At 40.4% G+C, this 23263-nt stretch overlaps 1 protein-coding gene across 1 annotated transcript; it reads right to left on the reverse strand.

The window, feature by feature from the left end:
* Nucleotides 1-5243: 5243 nt before the first annotated feature.
* LOC146636935 (kinesin-like protein KIF2C) lies at nt 5244-23018 on the reverse strand. Its single transcript, XM_085349749.1, has 23 exons — nt 22974-23018; nt 22712-22792; nt 22520-22608; nt 22330-22431; nt 11399-11447; nt 11283-11318; nt 10397-10543; nt 9990-10112; nt 8805-8902; nt 8591-8686; nt 8432-8486; nt 8150-8312; nt 7893-7983; nt 7688-7751; nt 7520-7611; nt 7276-7418; nt 6927-7140; nt 6711-6821; nt 6557-6624; nt 6370-6448; nt 6207-6287; nt 5978-6071; nt 5244-5333 (listed from the first exon to the last, which is right to left on the reverse strand). Exons 2-23 carry the CDS (start codon nt 22770-22772, stop codon nt 5272-5274), a joined length of 2118 nt encoding a protein of 705 aa, XP_085205875.1. The 5' UTR covers nt 22773-22792; nt 22974-23018; the 3' UTR covers nt 5244-5271.
* Between the last annotated feature and the right edge of the window lie 245 nt (nt 23019-23263).

The following is a 23263-nucleotide window of genomic DNA, read 5'->3' on the forward strand; positions in this document are numbered from 1 at the left end:
TTCAATTTTATTTATATAGCGCCAAATCACAACAAAAGTCGCCTCAAGGGGCTTCATAGATACAGAGAAAAACCCAACAATCATATGACCCCCTATGAGCAAGCACTTTGGTGACAGTGGGAAGGAAAAACTCCCTTTTAACAGGAAGAAACCTCCAGCAGAATCAGGCTCAGGGAGGGGCGGGGCCATCTGCTGCGACCGGTTGGGGTGAGAGAAGGAAGACAGGATAAAAGACATGCTGTGGAAGAGAGCCAGAGGTTAATAACAGATATGATTCAATGCAGAGAGGTCTATTAACACAGCGGTCCCTAAGCGCCACGGACCGGTTCATGCCCGACAATATTTTTACGGACTGGCCTAGTACCGGTACCGTAAAAAAGAAGATTTATTCATAACACACGTGAAAAGACCCAGGAAAACCGAGTTAACGATAAAAACGATAACAAAATAACGCTAAAAAAACTATAAAAATCCTGAAAACCATACATTTCACACCTGAGCCTCAACTCTCAACTCTCGTGGCCCGGTACCAAACGACTCATGGACCGGTACCGAGGCCCGGGGGTTGGGGACCACTGTATTAATACATAGTGAGTGAGAAAGGTGACTGGAAAGGAAAAACTCAATGCATCGTGGGAATCCCCGGCAGCCTACGTCTATCGCAGCATAACTACGGGAGGATTCAGGATCAGTGCTCTAAGTGCTCTAATGGGGTGATATGGTACTACAAGGTCATTAAGATAAGATGGGGCCTGATTATTCAAGACCTTGTATGTGAGGAGCAGGATTTTGAATTCAATTCTGGGTTTGAAGGGAAGTCAAAACAGGAGAAATATGCTCTCTTTCTAGTCCCTGTCAGGACTCTTGCTGCAGCATTTTGGATTAGCTGAAGGCTTTTCAGCGAGTTTTTTGGACATCCTGATAATAATGAATTACAGTAGTCCAGCCTGGAAGTAATAAAAGCATGAACTAGTTTTTCAGCGTCACTCTGAGACAGGATATTTCTAACTTTAGAGATGTTGCGCAAATGGAAGAACGCAGTCTTACATATTTGTTTAATACGTGCGTTGAAGGACATATCCTGGTCAAAAATTACTCCAAGGTTCCTCACAGCGTTACTGGAGGCCAAGGTAATGCCATCCAGAGTAAGAATCTGGTTAGATACCATATTTCTAGGCTTTTCAGGGCCGAGTACAATAACCTCAGTTTTATCTGAATTAAGAAGCAGAAAGTTAGCGGCCATCCAGGTCTTTATGTCTTTAAGACATTCCTGCAGTTTAACTAATTGGTGTGTGTTATCTGGCTTCATGGACAGATAGAGCTGGGTGTCATCTGCATGGCAGTGAAATTGTATGCTATATCTTTTAATGATGCTGCCTAGGGGGTGCATGTATAGTGTAAACAGAATTGGTCCTAGCACTGAACCTGTGGAACTCCATAATTAACCTCAGTGTGTGAAGAGGACTCTCCATTTACATGTACAAATTGGAGTCTATTAGATAGATATGATACAAACCACTGCAGTGCAGTACCTGTAATACCTACAGCATGTTCTAATCGCTCTAATAGGATATTATGGTCGACAGTATCGAATGCTGCACTAAGGTCTAGCAGGACAAGCACAGAGATGAGTCCACTGTCAGAGGCCATAAGAAGATCATTTGTAACCTTCACTAAAGCTGTTTCTGTGCTGTGATGAGCTCTGAAACCTGACTGAAACTCTTCAAATAAGCCATTCCTCTGCAGATGATCTGTTAGCTGTTTGACAGCTACTCTTTCAAGGATGTTTGATATGAAAGGAAGGTTGGAGATTGGCCTATAATTAGCTAAGACTGCTGGGTCTAGAGATGCTTTTTGAGTAAAGGTTTAACTACAGCCAGCTTGAAGGCCTGTGGTACATAGCCAATTATTAGAGATAGGTTGATCATATTTAAGATTGAAGAATTAATTAATGGCATAAGATAAAGCCATAAACATGTTTGTCTGAGTCTTCTATCAAAAGTTACAGCGATTTATATGAAGTTGTTGAAAAACGCTTTATTTCGCCAAGACAGTGCGTTTCTCACTGTTACATGCATTTGAATGGGAAACTCGCCTGAAACAAAGTATAGGTTTTCATTATGTGAATAATTTTAAAATCTTAGCTCAAACGGCTGCAAAACCTGTTTGCCCAGCACGGGGATATTGAGTTCTATAAGATAAAGCCATAAACATGTTTGTCTGAGTCTTCTATCAAAAGTTACAGCGATTTATATGAAGTTGTTCAAAAACGCTTTATTTCGCTAAGACAGTGCGTTTCTCACTGTTACATGCATTTGAATGGGAAACTCGCCTGAAACAAAGTATAGGTTTTCATTATGTGAATAATTTTAAAATCTTAGCTCAAACGGCTGCAAAACCTGTTTGCCCAGCACGGGGATATTGAGTTCTATAAGATAAAGCCATGAACATGTGTTTCTGAGTCTTCTATCAAAAGTTACAGCGATTTATATGAAGTTGTACGAAAATGCTTTCTTTCGCCAAGACAGTGTGTTTCCCCCTGTTACATGCATTTGAATGGGAAACTCGCCTGAAACAAAGTATAGGTTTTCATTATGTGAATAATTTTAAAATCTTAGCTCAAACAGCTGCAAAACCTGTTTGCCCAGCACGGGGATATTGAGTTCTATAAGATAAAGCCATAAACATGTTTGTCTGAGTCTTCTATCAAAAGTTACAGCGATTTATATGAAGTTGTTGAAAAACGCTTTATTTCGCCAAGACAGTGCGTTTCTGCTGCAAAACCTGCAAAACCTGTTTGCCCAGCACGGGGATATTGAGTTCTATAAGATAAAGCCATAAACATGTTTGTCTGAGTCTTCTATCAAAAGTTACAGCGATTTATATGAAGTTGTTGAAAAACGCTTTATTTCGCCAAGACAGTGCGTTTCTCACTGTTACATGCATTTGAATGGGAAACTCGCCTGAAACAAAGTATAGGTTTTCATTATGTGAATAATTTTAAAATCTTAGCTCAAACGGCTGCAAAACCTGTTTGCCCAGCACGGGGATATTGAGTTCTATAAGATAAAGCCATAAACATGTTTGTCTGAGTCTTCTATCAAAAGTTACAGCGATTTATATGAAGTTGTTCAAAAACGCTTTATTTCGCCAAGACAGTGCATTTCTCACTGTTACATGCATTTGAATGGGAAACTCGCCTGAAACAAAGTATAGGTTTTCATTATGTGAATAATTTTAAAATCTTAGCTCAAACAGCTGCAAAACCTGTTTGCCCAGCACGGGGATATTGAGTTCTGTAAGATAAAGCCATAAACATGTTTGTCTGAGTCTTCTATCAAAAGTTACAGCGATTTATATGAAGTTGTTGAAAAACGCTTTATTTCGCCAAGACAGTGCATTTCTCACTGTTACATGCATTTGAATGGGAAACTCGCCTGAAACAAAGTATAGGTTTTCATTATGTGAATAATTTTAAAATCTTAGCTCAAACAGCTGCAAAACCTGTTTGCCCAGCACGGGGATATTGAGTTCTATAAGATAAAGCCATAAACATGTTTGTCTGAGTCTTCTATCAAAAGTTACAGCGATTTATATGAAGTTGTTGAAAAACGCTTTATTTCGCCAAGACAGTGCGTTTCTCACTGTTACATGCATTTGAATGGGAAACTCGCCCGAGACAAAGTATAGGTTTTCATTATGTGAATAATTTTAAAATCTTAGCTCAAACAGCTGCAAAACCTGTTTGCCCAGCACGGGGATATTGAGTTCTATAAGATAACGCCATGAACATGTTTGTCTGAGTCTTCTATCAAAAGTTACAGCGATTTATATGAAGTTGTTGAAAAACGCTTTATTTAGCCAAGACAGTGCGTTTCTGCTGCAAAACCTGCAAAACCTGTTTGCCCAGCACGGGGATATTGAGTTCTATAAGATAAAGCCATAAACATGTTTGTCTGAGTCTTCTATCAAAAGTTACAGCGATTTATATGAAGTTGTTCAAAAACGCTTTATTTCGCCAAGACAGTGCATTTCTCACTGTTACATGCATTTGAATGGGAAACTCGCCTGAAACAAAGTATAGGTTTTCATTATGTGAATAATTTTAAAATCTTAGCTCAAACAGCTGCAAAACCTGTTTGCCCAGCACGGGGATATTGAGTTCTGTAAGATAAAGCCATAAACATGTTTGTCTGAGTCTTCTATCAAAAGTTACAGCGATTTATATGAAGTTGTTGAAAAACGCTTTATTTCGCCAAGACAGTGCATTTCTCACTGTTACATGCATTTGAATGGGAAACTCGCCTGAAACAAAGTATAGGTTTTCATTATGTGAATAATTTTAAAATCTTAGCTCAAACAGCTGCAAAACCTGTTTGCCCAGCACGGGGATATTGAGTTCTATAAGATAAAGCCATAAACATGTTTGTCTGAGTCTTCTATCAAAAGTTACAGCGATTTATATGAAGTTGTTGAAAAACGCTTTATTTCGCCAAGACAGTGCGTTTCTCACTGTTACATGCATTTGAATGGGAAACTCGCCCGAGACAAAGTATAGGTTTTCATTATGTGAATAATTTTAAAATCTTAGCTCAAACAGCTGCAAAACCTGTTTGCCCAGCACGGGGATATTGAGTTCTATAAGATAACGCCATGAACATGTTTGTCTGAGTCTTCTATCAAAAGTTACAGCGATTTATATGAAGTTGTTCAAAAACGCTTTATTTAGCCAAGACAGTGCGTTTCTGCTGCAAAACCTGCAAAACCTGTTTGCCCAGCACGGGGATATTGAGTTCTATAAGATAAAGCCATAAACATGTTTGTCTGAGTCTTCTATCAAAAGTTACAGCGATTTATATGAAGTTGTTGAAAAACGCTTTATTTCGCCAAGACAGTGCGTTTCTCACTGTTACATGCATTTGAATGGGAAACTCGCCTGAAACAAAGTATAGGTTTTCATTATGCAACTGGTTACTGCATTCTTAGTGGTGGTATAATTTATTTAATGAGGTGCATAGACAACTTCAATGACCAATTCCATCAAGAATGAGCCCTCCAAAACTTGTCTCGTTTTTTAATGTACATGTATCCAATTCTGCACTAGAAATGAGCTGTCTGCCTAAAATATATAAAATCACATATTTAATGAATAGTGTTCAAAAACATTTTATTGAATACACAGAAGTTACTACAATGAAACAAATATAGTAAGAACAAACAAGTTTCTAATAAAACAGCTCGTTATTCAGAAGAGAAGGTTTTCTACTTGATTTAGTGATTCAGCCTCGCTGATTGCTCCTGATCCACAGCAGACTGCAAAGCCATCACTGTCTCTGTGGATGAAACAGATGAATGTAAATCCTTTCTTAATCCTTTGTCAGGCTATACATTTCATTTTGACAAAACAAGATGACTGTTTGGCAGCTATGCATTTGTTTTGTTTTTTTAAATGCACTTAAAAAAATGAAAGAAAACAAAACATGAACTTGGCCGATGTAACCCACTGTCTCGTTTTTAAATCCTCAATACAAGCCATTTTCTCCATCACCATCTTGGTCTTTTAAAAATCAGATATCATGAAAAGGGCAGATTGGACCGTCAAACTGCATGCTCATTGGCAAACTACTTGAAACAATTCTCCATTTCTGACCATTACTTAGTCATTATTTTCAGGGTGAGATTGGGAGAAAAATGATTAAATACAGCAGGAAAGTGTTTAGAGAGGTCACATTTGGAAACTGTTTTTCTTTCTATAGTAACAAAACTCTTTTTACAAGCCCTAGGTATTGCCCCCTGGTGGCCATTAAAAAGAATAGAAATTTAAGACAGAGTCTACACCTTTATTTAAAACAAAAAACAAATAAAAGAAAAAAGGCTGGAGCTGTGTTAGAAGGGGTAAAGTTTTGTGTAATGAGCAAGCAGATTTAGTACATTACATTAACAAAACAAATCGAGCAATATTTTGGTTGGTACACACCCAATAACCTTTTGGAATGATCAACCAGATTGGGGAGTCCTTCCTCGATGTTGTATGAGATTTGGCCCATTTCTTGTACGAGGTCACCTGCCCTCTGAGTAAAAAAAAAAAAAAAAAATAGGCGAAATTACCAATTGAAAAAAATAAAATGACATTGTAACTTAAATCTTGGAAAAAGAAAAAAAAAAATGAAAAAAAAAAAAAACATACAAAGTTAGGAAAACTCTACCTTGAGCTCTGAATAAACTTTCTCCTCCAGCTCAGCCACCTGAGATATGGCATCATACACACCGGTATCCAAAACTGATTCCTACATCACAAAAAGAGTGACAAGTTAAATCTGAGAAAAATTCCACACAGGTTATAACTGGATTCATGCTGTGCAAGCTTACCTCTTCTGAGGAGCTATTCATTGGCTCCTGTGTCTTAGGTGCTTCACTGGCTTTGGAATTGCCATTAAGTTCCTTCACTCTGCAGAAAATGTTTCAAGCTTCATCATACAATAAGGCAACTGAGAATTCCCATTAGAAAAAAAACAAAAAGCCCACAGATTCAGAGCTTCATATGCTAAATACATACCTGTCAGCATAGCGCAATGTGTTCATTGTATATTTACATGAGGTCATACCTGGAGACACCATAGCAATCTGTGAAACAAAGAAAAAAATTTATTTGATGTGGATTTCAAAATATCCAATGCTGAGAGGAAGTCAAATTTGGTGTGGTAACATACCATGCAGGTCCTGGACTTCTCTCCAATGAAAGAATCCCTGAGGACTTTGGTCAAAGTGCTCATTCGGAAAGGAATGTGATCACTGTTCTTTCCCAGTGAACGGATACACTCCTACAGGATACAAGAGAGGAAACACCAGTGTTTTGAGTTGCTGTGCAGACATATTTAATGGAGAGAAAACAGAGTACTTCTGCCTTTTAATCAGCCATCGATTACCTTGAGAGCCAGAAGGCTGCGGTTGATCTTGGCAGTTTCAACTAAAGTACTCCGGTCATTGCTGCTGGCATCTGTACCATGCTCATTGCCAGCCAAATCGACCAGTGAAAACTTGCCGTGCAGCGTGGTAGCACGGTCATTGCGCCGAAGAACAATTTGAAGGATTGCATGAGAGCGGGATGAGTTGGCATTGGCTGAGGTTTGGCCCGACGTTCTGGAAAAGACAGTGAGATTCTAACTTGGAGTTTGCCTACCTACACTAATGGGCAATTAATATGTTTTTGTGCTCTTTCAGGCACAAAGAAAAATGAACAAGGAAACATCAAACACATTCTTGATACTAAACTACCTGCATGAACTGCCAATCTGTATCATCTTGATGACCTCCTCTGCTGAGGTCACATAGACCTCTTCGAGGCCGACCACCTGAACCTGTTGTCGTTCATCTTCCAAAACACGCAGCTTGGCCTTCTTATGCAGCAGGTCATACACCTAAATAAAAATAAATGTCTAGTTTGCTATATGGATTAATTGAACACGTGGATTCAATAGATATCTTCTCAGTGAAGGGTGTTCCCTTCACGTCTTCCTACCTTGCCGTTGTAAATCTCAAAGAAGCTGACGTAGGCAGAGAGATCCAAATTAGCATACCTCCTGTGGTGGAGGTAGGCAAAAACATCCTGGGCTAGAAGTGAATAGACTCAAATTATGACAAAGTCTGTTTTTTGTACAAAATCCAGTTGTTTCATTTAAGGTCCTACCTGCTAATGCGTAGATGCCTTTAGCACTGTTCTGCTGTTTCCCTGTGAAATCACCTCCCATTGTCTTAAAAACAAATAAAGACTTTGAGGGTTTTTTGTTGTTGTTTGGTTTTTTTTTTGGGGGGGGGGGGGGGGGGGGGGGGGTTGAAGCACAATTTTGCAAATGTGGAATTTATTCAAAGTCTTAGATCAAGGGGAGACTTACATGAGTCTTACCACTTCCTGTCTGGCCATAGGCAAAACATGTTGCCATACCACCTTCAAAAATGGACTGGACTAAAGGTTTAGCTGTGAACCTAAAAGGAAAATCAGAATTTTAGTCATCATAACATTAACAGGAAAATTACAGCATGTATAAAAGTATACATCGAGTCTCCATTGTACTGGTTAATGTCCCAGTTGTAAGTTAGAAAATGTACAATCAGAGCCACTGTTGGCTTAAAGGAAAAATTAGGTAGTTACTTGTAGACAAGTTCATTGGTGGCGGTGTCATCAAAGGAGTAGTCAAAGTGGAAGACTTGATTGTCCAAGTACTTGGTGAGGTCCACCTTGTGTTTTGGCTCATGGACCAGTAACGCACCTTTCCCAGGTACAGACACCACATCAATCTCCTTTTTATTAATCTCTACAATACACAAGAGTATCGGAGTTAGTGTATAAACATGGCAACTGTTTTCTCTCCCTTAATTACTCCTTTATATTCAGATGATAGAATAGAGAATCTACAAATTATTCCTGACCTACCCTGCTTGTTAAAGGGCCGCTTGCGAACGCACACACAAATCCTTTGGGGCTCAATCTTAAAAAAGGCAAGAGATGTGCAGAGAAATGACTGTGCTACAGTTTGCAAAGCTACAATAAAACTTTCTGGATGGAACATTTTAAGTCCATGTTCAAACCTACCGTTTCAGTAGTTGATAAGGGTGTGATTTCCAAAGTCGCTCTGAAATCCTGAATCATCTCAAAGAACTTCTGGTTGGGCCGGGAACCTTCCAGAAACTATAAAGACAAGCAAACAAAAGGTACTGTAACAAAATGAGGAGTAGTTTTGCTCATGTTTAAAACAATTTACATTATAAAATAAAAAAAATAAATAATGGTTGAAGAAATCTTTCACCTTTCCCCTCTTGGTTTGCATATCTGGGGGCTTTATAACACAAGAGAGCCTTTTATTGCCTTTGTTCAACTCCACGGGAGCCACAGGTTTCCTCCTGCCTGAAATGTGAAAAAAAACAAACAAACAATATACACACTTACAGTTTTTTCTGATTGCTTAAGCACATGTTATGTAACTATTGGCTAATTTAGCAAAACTCTACACACAAATAAAACAACCTGTCACCCAATTATCCAAACATTTTAGTTCTCTTGCAAAAGCAAACACAGCTAGATTAACTCTTCACACCTTTGTAAAAATGGTGTTTCCGTATCAAACAGTGCACACAAGCCATCATCTACTAAGCACACAATGCGCCAACTGCACACCGATGGTATGAATACAAAACACATCTGGCGTTTGCCTTCCCTGTGCACAAGGTAGGCTATGTCAGTTTGAGCTCATACTTATGGATCTGTCATAGATCCATAAGCATGGAGGGATCCAAACTTCAAGTACTGGTGTTTAGTCAAACACATCAAAACAAACACAAGTGTTTATTTCCAAGTATAGTATTATTTGCAATCGCCATAATGACTATATGGGTTACGTGGTCTGCAGTGAACATGCTTCCTCTGCCCCCTCCTCGTCTTCCTCTTGCTCCTCCTTGTCCTTGTCGTCCTCTTCATCCTACTTCTTCACCTCCACGTCCTCTTCCTCGGCCTCCTCTACTTCTCACTCTTTCTGCTCCCACCATTGTACTCCGCACACACAGCTTACCTGTATTATAGTGCTTAGGCTGATTGCAAAGTGAACGAATTATCTAAGAAAGTTTTCACATGTGAAAGTGTGCCAGACAGTTGGCAAATTAGTGTTAATGATAGCCATACATGTGTATACTTTTGCTAGGAGTGTGTTGGAAATTTGGAAATTGAGTGTTGTGCAGTGAATTGTGCCTACAGTCTTGCAAAGTGTGTGTTACAAAATTGCAAACTGAGTGCAAAGCAGTTTTTGTGCTTTTAGTTTTGCACACTCAGTGAGTGGTTTTGCTATACGTCTGACTAGTTTTAGAAATTGTGCTACAGGAATCACAGTTAGTGTTTAGGCATTCGGTAAAAACTGTAATACACACACACACACACACACACACACACACACACATAAATGAGATGTTAACACCTAATACCAATAAAATGGGTTACATACCTCTAACTGTGGATGGAGGAGGCATTTTCTCAGGTTCATCATTTTGCTTTATGGCCTCAGGAACAAAAGGCTGCAAAGTCGCTGGTTGTGTATCATTCTTTTTACCCTGCTGATTCGGAATTACTAGATGACAAAAAACAAATATAATTCAGATTTAACAGAAGAAAAAGACCAAAATATTTCTTCATACATTTAAAGTACTTAGAAACTTATTCAAATACATTTTAACAGGTACATGATATGACTTTGTACCCTGCAGATAACCAAATGAATATGGCATGGTCACCAACAACATGTTGTTAAATGAAACAGATGTGGCACTGTTGTGATTTTTTAAAATGCATTATGCATTTTAAAAAAAATCTTTTTGTTTTCTGTTTTAAATGAATAAGTAAATCACAACCAACCAGAGTTTTTGAGGACTGATGATGGTGGGGGCTCGGGATGTATGGTTTCTGGGTTAGCTGAAAAGGATTCTGTAGCTGAGACTGGTCCTTGAACAGAACCTGGGGCCTGAAACATACACGTCTGCCGAGCCTGGGACCGAGTAGCAACTGAAAGTGACACAAAACCAAGTCAAACTGCTGAAATATGAGTTTATGCAATTCAGACTGATTATTACCAGCATTATTGATCTGGATTAAGACAGCCACTACTGGTAAAATGGAGGAGAAAAAGGTAAGAAGAAGAAGGAAAAAAAAAAAAAAAAAAAAAAAAAAAAAAAAGCTGTACGAGGCTGTCTGGCAAAACACAAGTGACACCAACAGTAAATTCACCACTTATTTTTCTGAAAACAGAACAACCAAATCAGACATCCACAGTGGTAGAAAAGTGTGTTTTAAGTGAATAACAAAGATATGAAACACTAATGTGCTGGTCATTAAAATGGTTCTAAGTCCTAAAAAAAAAAAAAAAAAAAAAAAAAAAGGATTTAGAGGCCACTGTACATGCACTGTTTATTCTCCAATGAACTGATCAACCAGTGATAACAATCAGCGGTCCTTTTTATAGCACGATCTTATTTCTCAACAGGCAGAATTTAAGGACGAAGAGACAAAAAAAACAAAAACAAAAAAAAAACAAAACAAACATTGCTGCATATGCATATACAATCACCCAACACCTAAGTGTGTTGATTTCCATCCCTTGTGCGTTATCATTAATCTAATGTACATCTAAAATCTGGGAGCAGAGTTCAGCTCTTGCAGGACTGTCACTCCTCGCCCTTGCACCCATAACCAAAACAGGACAGATTAGATTTGCTTTAACAAAAAACATGCACGCCGTGCCGACCTGACTCTTCAGTTCTGGTGACTGCTGTAGTAGAAGCTTTTGGAAGGAAAGAAGCCATTAGGCAAGAGTACTTCACATTTACACCTGACACACACAGAGACTCAATATTTACATACAGGAGGCAGGTGCAGGAATCCTAGAGGAGCGCAGTCGACCCTCGTATTTCTACAGAATAAAAACAGAAAGAAAACTGTATAATGCCCAGTCCAGTCAGCCACTTAACTCTCTCATAAGAAGCACCGTGTACTTATGTGTAATGTAAGTTATTAGAACATCATTCTGCATGTAGTTACATCAAACAGTATAAAAGCAGAGGGAGATTTTTAAATCCAGATGATGTATTTAAAAATCATCTGGCGTTTATCACTTATAAAACAAACAAAAATGCTCAATTTGAATTAATCCACTGTCATCAACGTGTGGAATAGAGCATTGCTTCAGGTTTGCTCATGGGAAGTGTTCATTTACAACTACAGTTGCGTTCCTTTTGGATTACACCTCATACAGCATAAGGCTTCTACTGAACATTCAAATTCAACTCACATGCATCCTCACCTGAAATAAGGGTCAACTTAATGTCACAGGAGAGGCTACACAAGGAAGCAGGAACATCAATTCAATTCAATTTTTTTATTGTCCCACAAGGGGAAATTAGTTTAGCAGCAGGAGGATAAGAACAAACAGAACAATACTATAAAACAATAATAACAATAATAATGATAGAAAATTCAAGGACAATTATTTGCCATTAAGGAGACAAGACGCAGTAGGGATAAAAGAGACCTGGAGTCTTTTAGTCCTCCTCGGAGGTACTCTAAAACGGCGGCCGGAAGGCAACAACTCAAACTCACTGTGAAGTGGATGGTTCACACAATTAATAATAGAATGAGCCTTTCTAAGCACATTTCTATTGTAAATGGCCAAAAGTCCATCTTGCCAGCGCCCTGAAATTTTGCTAGCAGTTTTTACCAGAAGTCCCAACCGATTCTTATTCTTCACCGTCAGGTTACCAAACCAGGCAGCGATACAAAAAGACATCACAGATTTGATAAAACTTCTATAAAACAAGGACAACATCTCAGATGAGACGTTAAAAGATCTCATTTTCCTTAAAAAGAACAGTCTTTGTTGAACTTTTTTAGTAGTGGCATCAGCATGAGATTCAAAACACAGTTTATGGTCAAGTACCACACCTAGATATTTATAACTCTCAACGATCCCAATATCGGCAGTTTTAATGATAGTGGGTGATGAGCTAGAAGAGGACTTCCTAAAATCAATAATCATGTCTTTCGTTTTTGACACGTTAAGTGAAAGGAAGGACTCATCACACCAATTCACAAAATCATCTACAACCTGTCCATGGCCTGACTCGTCCCCCACTAGAAGACTGACGATCACTGTGTTGTCAGCAAACTTCAGGATGTGTCTGTTTGTGAAATTGCTGCGACACTCATTTGTGTACAGAATGAACAGAAGGGGAGAGAGGCAACAACCCTGGGGTGATCCAGTAGAGGAGGAGAGCACATCAGAAAAGACATGATTTACCCTCACACATTGTGACCTATTAGTCAGAAAGTCTGTCACCCAGCAGACCAGACTAGTGTCAAGCTTGAAATGATTGTAAAGGCTGTCAGCAAGTAAGAGGGGTTGAATTGTATTAAATGCAGATGAAAAGTCAGCAAATAATAATCTTGCATGGGTGTGGGGGGCCTCAAGATGCTTATACAAGAGATGCAGGAGTGTGACAGCAGCATCCTCCACACCTCTCCCTGCTCTATAGGCAAACTGGAAGGGGTCAAGATGGTGTTCAACATGCATTAAAATCTCCTTCTTAATTATCTTCTCAAATGTCTTCATCACTAAAGAAGTCAGAGCCACAGGCCTAAAATCATTCAGTGCCTTAGGAGAACTGCCCTTAGCAACAGGAACAATGATTGCATGTTTCCAAATTTTAGGTACAGTCTGTTCTGCCTTTTATAACTTAAATCGGATATTATAGTTGTAAGCTGCCCTAGAGCTCCCTCTAGTGGCTGCTTTGGGTTCGGTTACTTTGGGAAAGGAAAAAAATGAGAACGTGAAGAAGAAATAAAAGATGGCGGAAAGTGATACCGTAATGTTATCGTTCTAAGCTGATACGGACCTTAAAATGTTGTTGCCTTGGACAAGATATGTCTGTAAGTATGAGTGTCGATAAAATAATTATTCTTTTGTTTTGTGTAAAAATGGTACGATAATTTGTACATTTGAAAGTTTTATCTTGTTAGCTTGCAGTAAGAGGGTAACAAGATAGTTTACAATGTTAGTTAGCTAATACAGTATTTTGTACTTTCAGTTTTACGATGGTCAAAGAGAAGGCAATGGTCAGAGGCCATTCTTCAATAAATCAGCGCAAAAAGGAAAATAAGTCTGGTTATTGGAGCATCGTTATCTCGCTGTCTAGCTGGTGAAACTAAGACTCAGGGCGAGGACAGCATAGTAAAAAGACATTAGCGCAGCGGGCACAACCACGAGGAGCTATTTTCAGCACATCAGTTATGAGTCTACGGTCAGGAAAGCAATATCAACTGGATCTTCCAGAAGAGGAAGAAACACCAGACCAAAGAGAAACAAAACAAGTGCACAACGCAGAGGATATGGAGAACAAGGATAATGCAAGCAACGCAGACACACAGGCGGAGTCTAGACGCTCGCGTACATCCAAGCGTTCATCCACAAGTTCTGCAGCACTTAAAGCACGAGCAAGAGCAGAGGCTGCACGTGCACAGCTGGCGTATTCAGAAAGAGAAGCAGCTATAATGAAACAAAAAACTGAACTTGAGGCTAATTTACATGTTTTGAGCTGCCAAAAGGCTGTTGCAGTTGCAGAAGCAGAGGTTGCAGTTTATGAAGAAGAGGAGGGACTCTCAAAAAGTGAACTGCGCTATCCATTGGTGGGACCACCCGCCAGTCCAAAGCAATGCACAGCAGAGTATGTACAAAAACACTCAGATATTTGCCTTGAAGGATTCAAATTAAAAGTAGATCCACTTGCCTGCCACAAAGCTGCACGTGAACAATGCGAAATGGCTATGAATGCAGATATAGACAATGACGGCTCACACAGTGCTCAAAAGGCTAATGTTAAAGTGGAACTCCAAACACAACAGAGAGAGAGACTGGATTCCCCCAAACCTTATCCGTACAACACTCTTCAAACATCAACAGAGACACAGGGTGTCCAGGATATTACAAGGTACCTGACACGGAGGGAAATGTTAAGTACTGGACTTTTGCAGTTTGATGACCACCCAGAAAACTACTGGGCGTGGAAGGCATCATTTCAAAGTGCTATTAAAGACTTGCATGTTACAGCTCAAGAGGAGCTAGATTTAATGGTCAAATGGCTTGGAGTTGAGTCTGGTCACCAGGCCAAAAGAATCCGATCAGTCCATGTCTTTAATCCAGCGGCAGCTCTCAACCTTGTGTGGCAAAGACTCGAGGAATGTTATGGATCTCCAGAAGTGGTAGAAAATGCACTGTTAAAAAAGATTGAACAGTTTCCCAAACTAAACAACAGAGACAACACAAAGTTAAGAGAGCTGGGTGACGTTCTGCAGGAAATAGAATGTGCAAAAGATGGAGGATACCTACCAGGCCTCTCATATTTGGACACAGCTCGCGGAGTCAACCCCATTATCGAAAAGTTACCATATGGACTGCAGGAAAAATGGATTGCAACAGGAGCAAAGTACAAAGAAGAACATAAAGTTGTTTTCCCCCCTTTCAGTGTCTTTTCAAAGTTTGTAAGACAACAAGCCAAAATAAGAAACGACCCAAGCTTTGTCATCACACCTCCTGCCGACACAAGCTTCAAGAAGGAGAAAAGCTTCAGAGGCAGTAACAGGCAAGTGATTAGTGTACACAAAACGGACATTCCTACAGACACTAGTTCACCTCAAAATAGTTACAGCAAGCCTATAGAAAGCCCTGACAAGGTATGCCCCATACATAAGAAGCCTCACCCTCTTAAAAGGTGCAAGAGTTTTAGAGCAAAGCCCATAGATGAGCGCAAGTCATTTTTAAAAGAGAACAGAATCTGTTTTAAATGCTGTGGCTCTACTCAACATTTAGCAAGGGACTGCAGGGCTCAAATAAAATGCATGGACTGTGGTAGCGACAGGCATTTAGCAGTGCTACATCCAGGTCCACCCCCTGCTCCAGCTGAGAGCTCTGGAGCTGATAAAGATGATGGCGGGGAGACACAGGATAATGCAAATGCCTCAGTTGTTTCCAAATGCACAGAAGTCTGTGGTGATGAAGATAGCCCACATTCGTGCTCAAAAATAAGTCCTGTGTTAGTCTATCCAGAAGGCGAAAAAGAACAGGCTAGAAAGATGTATGCAGTGCTTGATGAACAAAGTAACAAATCACTAGCTCAGTCTCAGTTTTTTGAGCTCTTTAATATTAAGACACGCTCAGAGACTTACAAGCTCAGAACATGCTCAGGACTGTCAGATAATGTCGGCAGAACAGCAGTAAACTTCATGATTGAGTCAATGGATGGTAAAGTAAAGCTCCCACTTCCAAACCTGATTGAATGTGACATGATTCCAGACGACAGGAGAGAGATTCCCTCTCCACAAGTGGCCATGAAGTTCTCACACTTACAGAAGATAGCTGAAAAAGTACCTCCTGTAGAAGAACAAGTACCTATTCTGTTGCTTTTGGGAAGAGACATTATACAGGTACACAAAGTCAGAGAGAGAATCAATGGGCCACACAATACACCTTACGCGCAGCGTTTGGATTTAGGCTGGGTTATAGTTGGAGAAGCCTGCATGGGGAAGACGCATAAGCCCCCTAGTGTGAGTGTTCTCAAAACACATATTCTTCAGAATAGCCGTGCTTCTTACCTCTGCCCATGTCCTAACACGTTTCAAATCAAAGACCAGTTAAACACCACACCTAACCCCAAAAAGGACAGGGGAAACACAAACACCAATCAACTGGGAGAAACTGTTTTTGACAGGACAAAAGATGATGACAAACCAGCACTGTCAGTAGAGGACAAAGACTTCATTGACATCATGGAGAAGGAGGTGTATCAAAATGAATGTAACAGCTGGGTGGCGCCTTTGCCATTCCGCTCTCCAAGACCAGAGCTTCCGAGTAACAGAGAGCAAGCATTCAAGCGCCTCCAATCTCTCAGAAAGACATTGGACCGGAACCCTGAAATGAAAAGACAATATATCGAATTCATTCAAAACATGCTGGACAATGACCATGCAGAAGTCGCTCCACCTTTGGACTCAAACAAAGAACACTGGTACTTGCCATCCTTCGGTGTGTACCACCCACAAAAACCTAATCAGCTGAGAGTAGTCTTTGACTCAAGTGCAGAATTTGAAGGACAGTCCCTTAACAAAGTCTTATTAAGTGGACCTGACCTAAATAACACACTACTAGGTGTCCTTATGCATTTTAGGAAAGAGCCTGTAGCATTTTCAGCTGATGTGCAACAAATGTTTTATTGTTTTGAAGTGAGAGAGGATCATAGGGATTATCTGAGATTCCTTTGGTATGAAGACAATGATCCCGACCAAGGTATTTGTGACTATAGAATGAGGGTTCATGTTTTTGGGAATAGCCCTTCCCCAGCTGTGGCTATTTATTGTATGAGGCGTGCTGCAGTTGAGGGAGAAGAAAAGCACGGACATGATGCAAAGCAGTTTGTAATGAGACATTTTTACGTTGATGATGGTCTCGCATCCACAGCAACAGTGGAAGAAGCTGTTGAGACACTCACAAGCGCTCAAAAGATGCTGGCACAGTCAAACTTAAGGCTACATAAAATAGCTTCTAATGACCACAAAGTAGTGGAAGCGTTTCCTGCTGCCGAGAGAGCCAAGGATCTAAAAGACTTGGATTTAGAGTTGGACGACATACCCCTGCAAAGGAGCTTGGGGGTACTGTGGAATCTTAAAAAGGACTGTTTTACCTTTCACGTCACCACTGAACAAAAGCCGTTCGCCAGGAGAGGTGTCTTGGCCACTGTTAACAGTCTGTATGACCCGCTGGGTTTCGTGTCACCCATCACAATGCAGGGAAAAGCTCTTCTCCGTGAATTGACCTCAGAGCAAAAGGACTGGGATGAATCACTTCCTGCAGAAAGAGAAGATGAATGGAGCAGATGGAGAAGCTCATTGAAGGATCTTCAGCGGCTTCAGATACCGAGGTGCTACCTCTCGTTCTCCCAGGCCATTGCTGTGAAAAAAAGAACTGTGCATATTTTCAGATGCCTCCACCATGGCCATAGGAGCAGTGGCATATCTGAGAGCTATTGATGGTGAAGGTCAGTGGCACACAGGTTTCATCATGGGCAAGTCCAAAGTAGCCCCAAGACCCGCCCACACTGTTCCTAGATTGGAGTTATGTGCAGCAGTGTTAGCTGTAGAGATGTACGAACTCATTAGAGATGAGATTGACATTGAAGTAGACACTGTCAGATTTTTCACAGACAGTAAAATTGTTCTTGGTTACATACACAACAACACAAAGAGGTTCTACACTTACGTGGCTAACCGAGTGATTAGAATCAGAAAGACTACACATCCAGCACAGTGGTTTTACATTGTCACTAGTGACAATCCAGCAGACACAGCCACTAGACCAATTGCAGCTTCTGCATTGGCTTCTACAAACTGGTTTAGTGGTCCTTCCTTTTTGACACAACACGACATAGAGAAGTCTCACTGTGATAGTTTCACACTAGGGCTGCCACGATTAGTCGACTAGTCACGATTATGTCGACTATTAAAATCGTCGACGACTAATTTAATAGTCGACGCATCGTTTGAAGCTTTGTAAGATCACAAAGGACGCAGGAATGAGTAGTAGGATTTAAGAGTGTAATAACGGACTGAAACAGAAGATGGCAGCACTGCATGTCCAAGGATGCCAGCTGCCGTTAAACCCCGAAGAAGAAGAAGCTGTGTCCCAGAATTCATAGCGCAGCCCAGCGCAGTTGTCAACAATGGCGGCAGCTAGTTAGTTTTAACTTTACTCTTATTATTCTTTCTGGGTCACAAAATAAACGTTTAACATATTTTCAGGCGAGAATGTAGCTGTGTAAACCTCAAATATCTGCTCAGTTTATCAGGACACCGCATATTTTCAAAAGCGCTCCGACGTTTTCGGAGACGTCTGTTACCCACTAGCTCGTTAGCTAGGCGGGGGCAAGGCTAACTAGAGCCGTGAGAACACCGGACTCCCGGCAAATCGTTTTCAAACCCACCGCCGTCTTTCGCTAGTCAGGTTAAACATATATATAAGTCACTTAGATAACTTAAATGTTATTGTTTGGCTTTTTTCAGTATTTTATTTGTTCCTGAGTAAATCGGTTTGGCTGAGATTAAAGGTATAGTTTTTGCACAGCTAAAACTGTCAAGCAGACAGCTGATTATCAGAAGTGTGAGACGCTGGAGAATATACTCCGGTGTCCTGTTATATTTTAGAAAGCAAGGAGTTTATTAAACTTCACCGAAACAATCTGCAAATTTCATTAAAAATTAATAAACTACCATCTTGTCTTTATTTTTAGTTAGCACAAACACTTCAAGCTGTAAGCTAATGATAGTTATATAAGACCAGATGCTGCTGGTGCAATAAGCTGTACGTCCAATGGATGATGATCTGATTAGTCGACTAATCGCAAAAATAATCGGTGACTAGTCGACTATCAAAATAATCGTTTGTGGCAGCCCTATTTCACACTGATCGATCCTGACACAGATGCAGAGATCAGACCTGATATAACAAGTTTTGTTACCAAAGCCTCAGTAACACAGCTAGAGCCATGCCGTTTTGAAAGATTCTCTCATTGGATGAGATTGTGTCGCACTATTGCATCACTAAAGCGTGTGGCAGTATCATTCAAGAAAACAAACACAGAAGGTAAAGGCTGGAAGTGTTTCAGTGAAACTAACACCACAGATGAAGTGTCTAAAGCAGCAAAGTTCATCATTCACACAGTACAAAGTGAAACGTTCAAAGAAGAGTACAGATGCATAAAAGAAAATCTGCCACTTCCAAAACAAAGCTGCCTTCAAAGGTTAAATCCAGTTATTGATGAAGATGGGCTCCTCAGACTAGGAGGTCGATTGGCACCTGCTAACCTAACAAAAGATGAGAAACATCCACTCATTATCCCAAATGCTCATCATATAGCCATCCTTCTTATTAGATACTATCATGAGAAGGTAGCGCATCAGGGGCGTCACCTAACAGAAGGAGCGCTCAGAGGTGCTGGATTTTGGATTATTGGCAGTAAACGGCTCGTCTCTTCTGTTATTTACAAGTGTGTTCTCTGTCGAAAGCTTCGAGGACGACTTCAGACCCAAAAGATGGCAGATTTACCCGTGGACAGGCTGACACCAATGCCACCGTTCACTAGTGTAGGACTGGATGTCTTTGGACCCTGGACGGTCACCACACGTCGCACCAGAGGAGGGAGTGCAGACAGTAAACGATGGGCTGTGCTTTTCACCTGCATGTCCACGAGAGCTGTGCACATTGAGCTCATTGAAACAATGTCAACATCCAGCTTCATCAATGCGCTGAGGAGATTTTTCTGCATCCGTGGACCTGCTCAAATACTCAGATCTGATAGAGGTACAAATTTTGTTGGAGCATGCAATGAGTTGCAAATTGATCACAAGGACACAGAACTAAACTCATACCTGCAAGAGAAAGGATGCACATGGCTGTTTAATCCCCCACACTCGTCACACATGGGTGGCTCGTGGGAGAGACTTATTGGAGTAGCAAGGCGCATCCTAGATGGTATTCTGTTGAAAGCCGTACATGTCCAACTAACGCATGAAGTGTTAAGTACATTCATGGCAGAAGTAATGGCAATAATGAATGCAAGACCACTTGTACCAGTCTCAACAGATCCAGACAAACCAAACCTTCTCACTCCAGCAATGCTCCTTACACAAAAGGTCAATGCATTATCTGCACCAACAGGAAGCTTTGGACCGCCAGACCTCTACTCAAAGCAATGGAAGCAAGTACAGTGTTTGGCAGACTCTTTTTGGAAACAGTGGAAAAGTGAATATCTTTCAACACTACAGCAAAGGAGAAAATGGACTGATGATAAAACAAACATAAAAGTTGGTGATGTTGTGTTATTGAAAGATGCTCTCGCACACAGAAATGACTGGTCCATGGGAAAAGTTGTAAGAACATTTGAGAGCAAGGACAATAAGGTTCGAAAAGCAGAAGTAAAGACTGTGAAAGATGGAAATGAAAAAGTGTTTTTGAGACCCATCGCTGATATGGTTTTGCTTTTATCAAGTGATAAATAAGTGTTTGAAATAGCCCTAAACTGTTCAAAATGTTTATTAGAAAAGTTTGTTCTAGTGGCACAATTATATTGTACCAGGCGGGGAGTGTTCTGCCTTTTATAACTTAAATCGGATATTATAGTTGTAAGCTGCCCTAGAGCTCCCTCTAGTGGCTGCTTTGGGTTCGGTTACTTTGGGAAAGGAAAAAAATGAGAACGTGAAGAAGAAATAAAAGATGGCGGAAAGTGATACCGTAATGTTATCGTTCTAAGCTGATACGGACCTTAAAATGTTGTTGCCTTGGACAAGATATGTCTGTAAGTATGAGTGTCGATAAAATAATTATTCTTTTGTTTTGTGTAAAAATGGTACGATAATTTGTACATTTGAAAGTTTTATCTTGTTAGCTTGCAGTAAGAGGGTAACAAGATAGTTTACAATGTTAGTTAGCTAATACAGTATTTTGTACTTTCAGTTTTACGATGGTCAAAGAGAAGGCAATGGTCAGAGGCCATTCTTCAATAAATCAGCGCAAAAAGGAAAATAAGTCTGGTTATTGGAGCATCGTTATCTCGCTGTCTAGCTGGTGAAACTAAGAGACTCAGGGCGAGGACAGCACACAGTCTGTAGCTCTAAAGAAAGTGAGAAGATATAGTGAAAAATCCCACTCAGCTGATCAGCACAAGTTCTCAGTACCTGTCCACAGATGTTGTCAGGTCCAGGACTCTTGCTTTTGGTATGTCTAAAAAGATTAGCTACCCCTGTCTCATCAATACAAATAGATGGGGGAGTGATGGTCTTTTCCCTCAGTGTGCTGGTCTGCCTAGAACAATCATAGTTCTCAAAACGAAGGTAAAAACTGTTAAGACTGTCTGCCAGATGTTTGTCAGAGGTAAACCCCTCTAAGGTAATGCTGCTTTTACCTTTCGTCTGTAGCCCTGCCATTGTTTTCATACCAAGCCAAGCTCTTTTGAGGTTGTTACTGCTGAGTTCTGCCTCAATCTTATTTCAATACCTCATCTTGGCAATCTTTATTGCAGCCCTCACCTCCTTCCTCAATATTCTCACAGTGGGAACGTCTCCCTCGTTAAAAGCAATTTTCCTTTTAAGAATCAGATCCTTAATATCTTTAGAGAGCCACGGTTTGTTATTAGGGAAAGTCTTAAATTCTCTGACTGGAACCACAGAGTCTTTGCAAAAAGAGATGTAGCTACACACCACATCAGTGAGTTCATCCAAATCAGAAGTGCTCTCTTGAAACACGGACCAGTCAGTGCAATCAAAACACCCCTGAAGGGCAACACAACTGTCTTTTGTCCAGACATTAGTCCGCTTCACACAGGCCTTCTCCCTCCTAATCACAGATCTGTAAGCAGGGAGGAGGTGAATAACATTGTGATCCGAAGAACCTAGCGCAGGTCCGGCCACAGACTTAATTGGTCCATAACACAAATCCAGCGTTTTGTTATGCCTTGTAGGACAAGTGACATATTGAAAGAAATTGTTCAGTGATTTCTTAAGATTACAATTGTTAAAATCACCGAGAATAAAATTAGGAGCATCCGGTGAGAGAGTCTGCAGATTGTGTACCACTTTAAAAATGGCATCAGCAGCAACTTTAACGTCAGCCTTAGGATGAAACTAACCTGTCATCTGGTGACTGACAGCAAGGTTAATGTAATAAATTATGAGAAAAAACAATGTAGGCTAGCACTCACCTTTTCTGGAACATGAGTCGATGGGTCAGGCGTTGAGCTTGTGATTGAATTTATAGGGTCCAAAACCTCTGGATTGAGTATACATAACTCACTTAGATCAATCTAAAACACAGAAGAAGAAGCAGACTCAGCATATGGGATATTTTAATGTATACTTGGTTGATATCACCTCAGTTACGACATTACTGACCCCCTTTCCACGGCACATGTTCCTCTCATGCCACTCAACCATAACTGTGGACTTGTCAACGGATTTCACGGTGGCCGAATGGACTCGACCTAGTTCACGTACATAAAAAAAAGCATGCCTGAGTTAAACTCACCGCACACGGGAAGTACAAAAACACATAATACGAACGGATTTAATGCAACATGAGCTCACCATCACTGCGGCTGATCTGGACAGAGAGTCCAACGAGAAGTCGGGACAGGCTGTTCTCCATGATAGCGCCTTCTTAAAAAGCTGAAAATAATGAAGGTAACGTTAGCGTATTAAGTATCCAACTCATTCTCTACCAGTTGTGCTGTCGTCGCTGTGAAAATATGCCGCCTTTTCATGGAAACGTAAAGTTTGATAAAAACCAAACCGTCAGTTGTTTCCATTTGTTTATTTTTAGTTTCTTTCAAGATAAAATCACACTTACCTTTCACCCGTGCCAAACTCAACAGCGTCCAGAATGTAAACTGGCGTTATTTCCGAGTATTTAAGAATCTGATTGGTCTTCGTCATTTCATAGAGTCCAGCGTTCTTCTTCTACGGATTTAGAGGTGGTATTTAAATTGATGTTACACTGCCACTCATCGGACAAGTTAGGAAGAACCGCTACAGTTGTGCAAATGAAAGAACTTCGATACATTAATTCAACCAGACCAGCTCAATAAGATGTTGCTGACTTTAATGAAATATTGTGTTTTATCCACGCAAGCAAACAAA

The sequence above is a fragment of the Diplotaxodon limnothrissa genome, linkage group LG3, assembly GCF_057381915.1.
Source record: "Diplotaxodon limnothrissa isolate DT_005_m linkage group LG3, D_limnothrissa_male_GT1.1, whole genome shotgun sequence".
Taxonomy (NCBI): Eukaryota; Metazoa; Chordata; class Actinopteri; order Cichliformes; family Cichlidae; genus Diplotaxodon; species Diplotaxodon limnothrissa.

What these genes read in the sequence shown, in the direction of transcription:
- LOC146636935 (XM_085349749.1), bottom strand. Translation starts at nt 22,772, where the DNA reads ATGGAGAACAGCCTGTCCCGACTTCTCGTTGGACTCTCTGTCCAGATC. An exon ending in ATCAGTCCTCAAAAACTCTG is followed by an intron (nt 10,113 to 10,396) that starts GTTGGTTGTGAT and finishes TTTGTCATCTAG; the next exon opens with TAATTCCGAATCAGCAGGGT. An exon ending in CAGGAAGTGGTAAGACTCAT is followed by an intron (nt 7,752 to 7,892) that starts GTAAGTCTCCCC and finishes TTTGTTTTTAAG; the next exon opens with ACAATGGGAGGTGATTTCAC.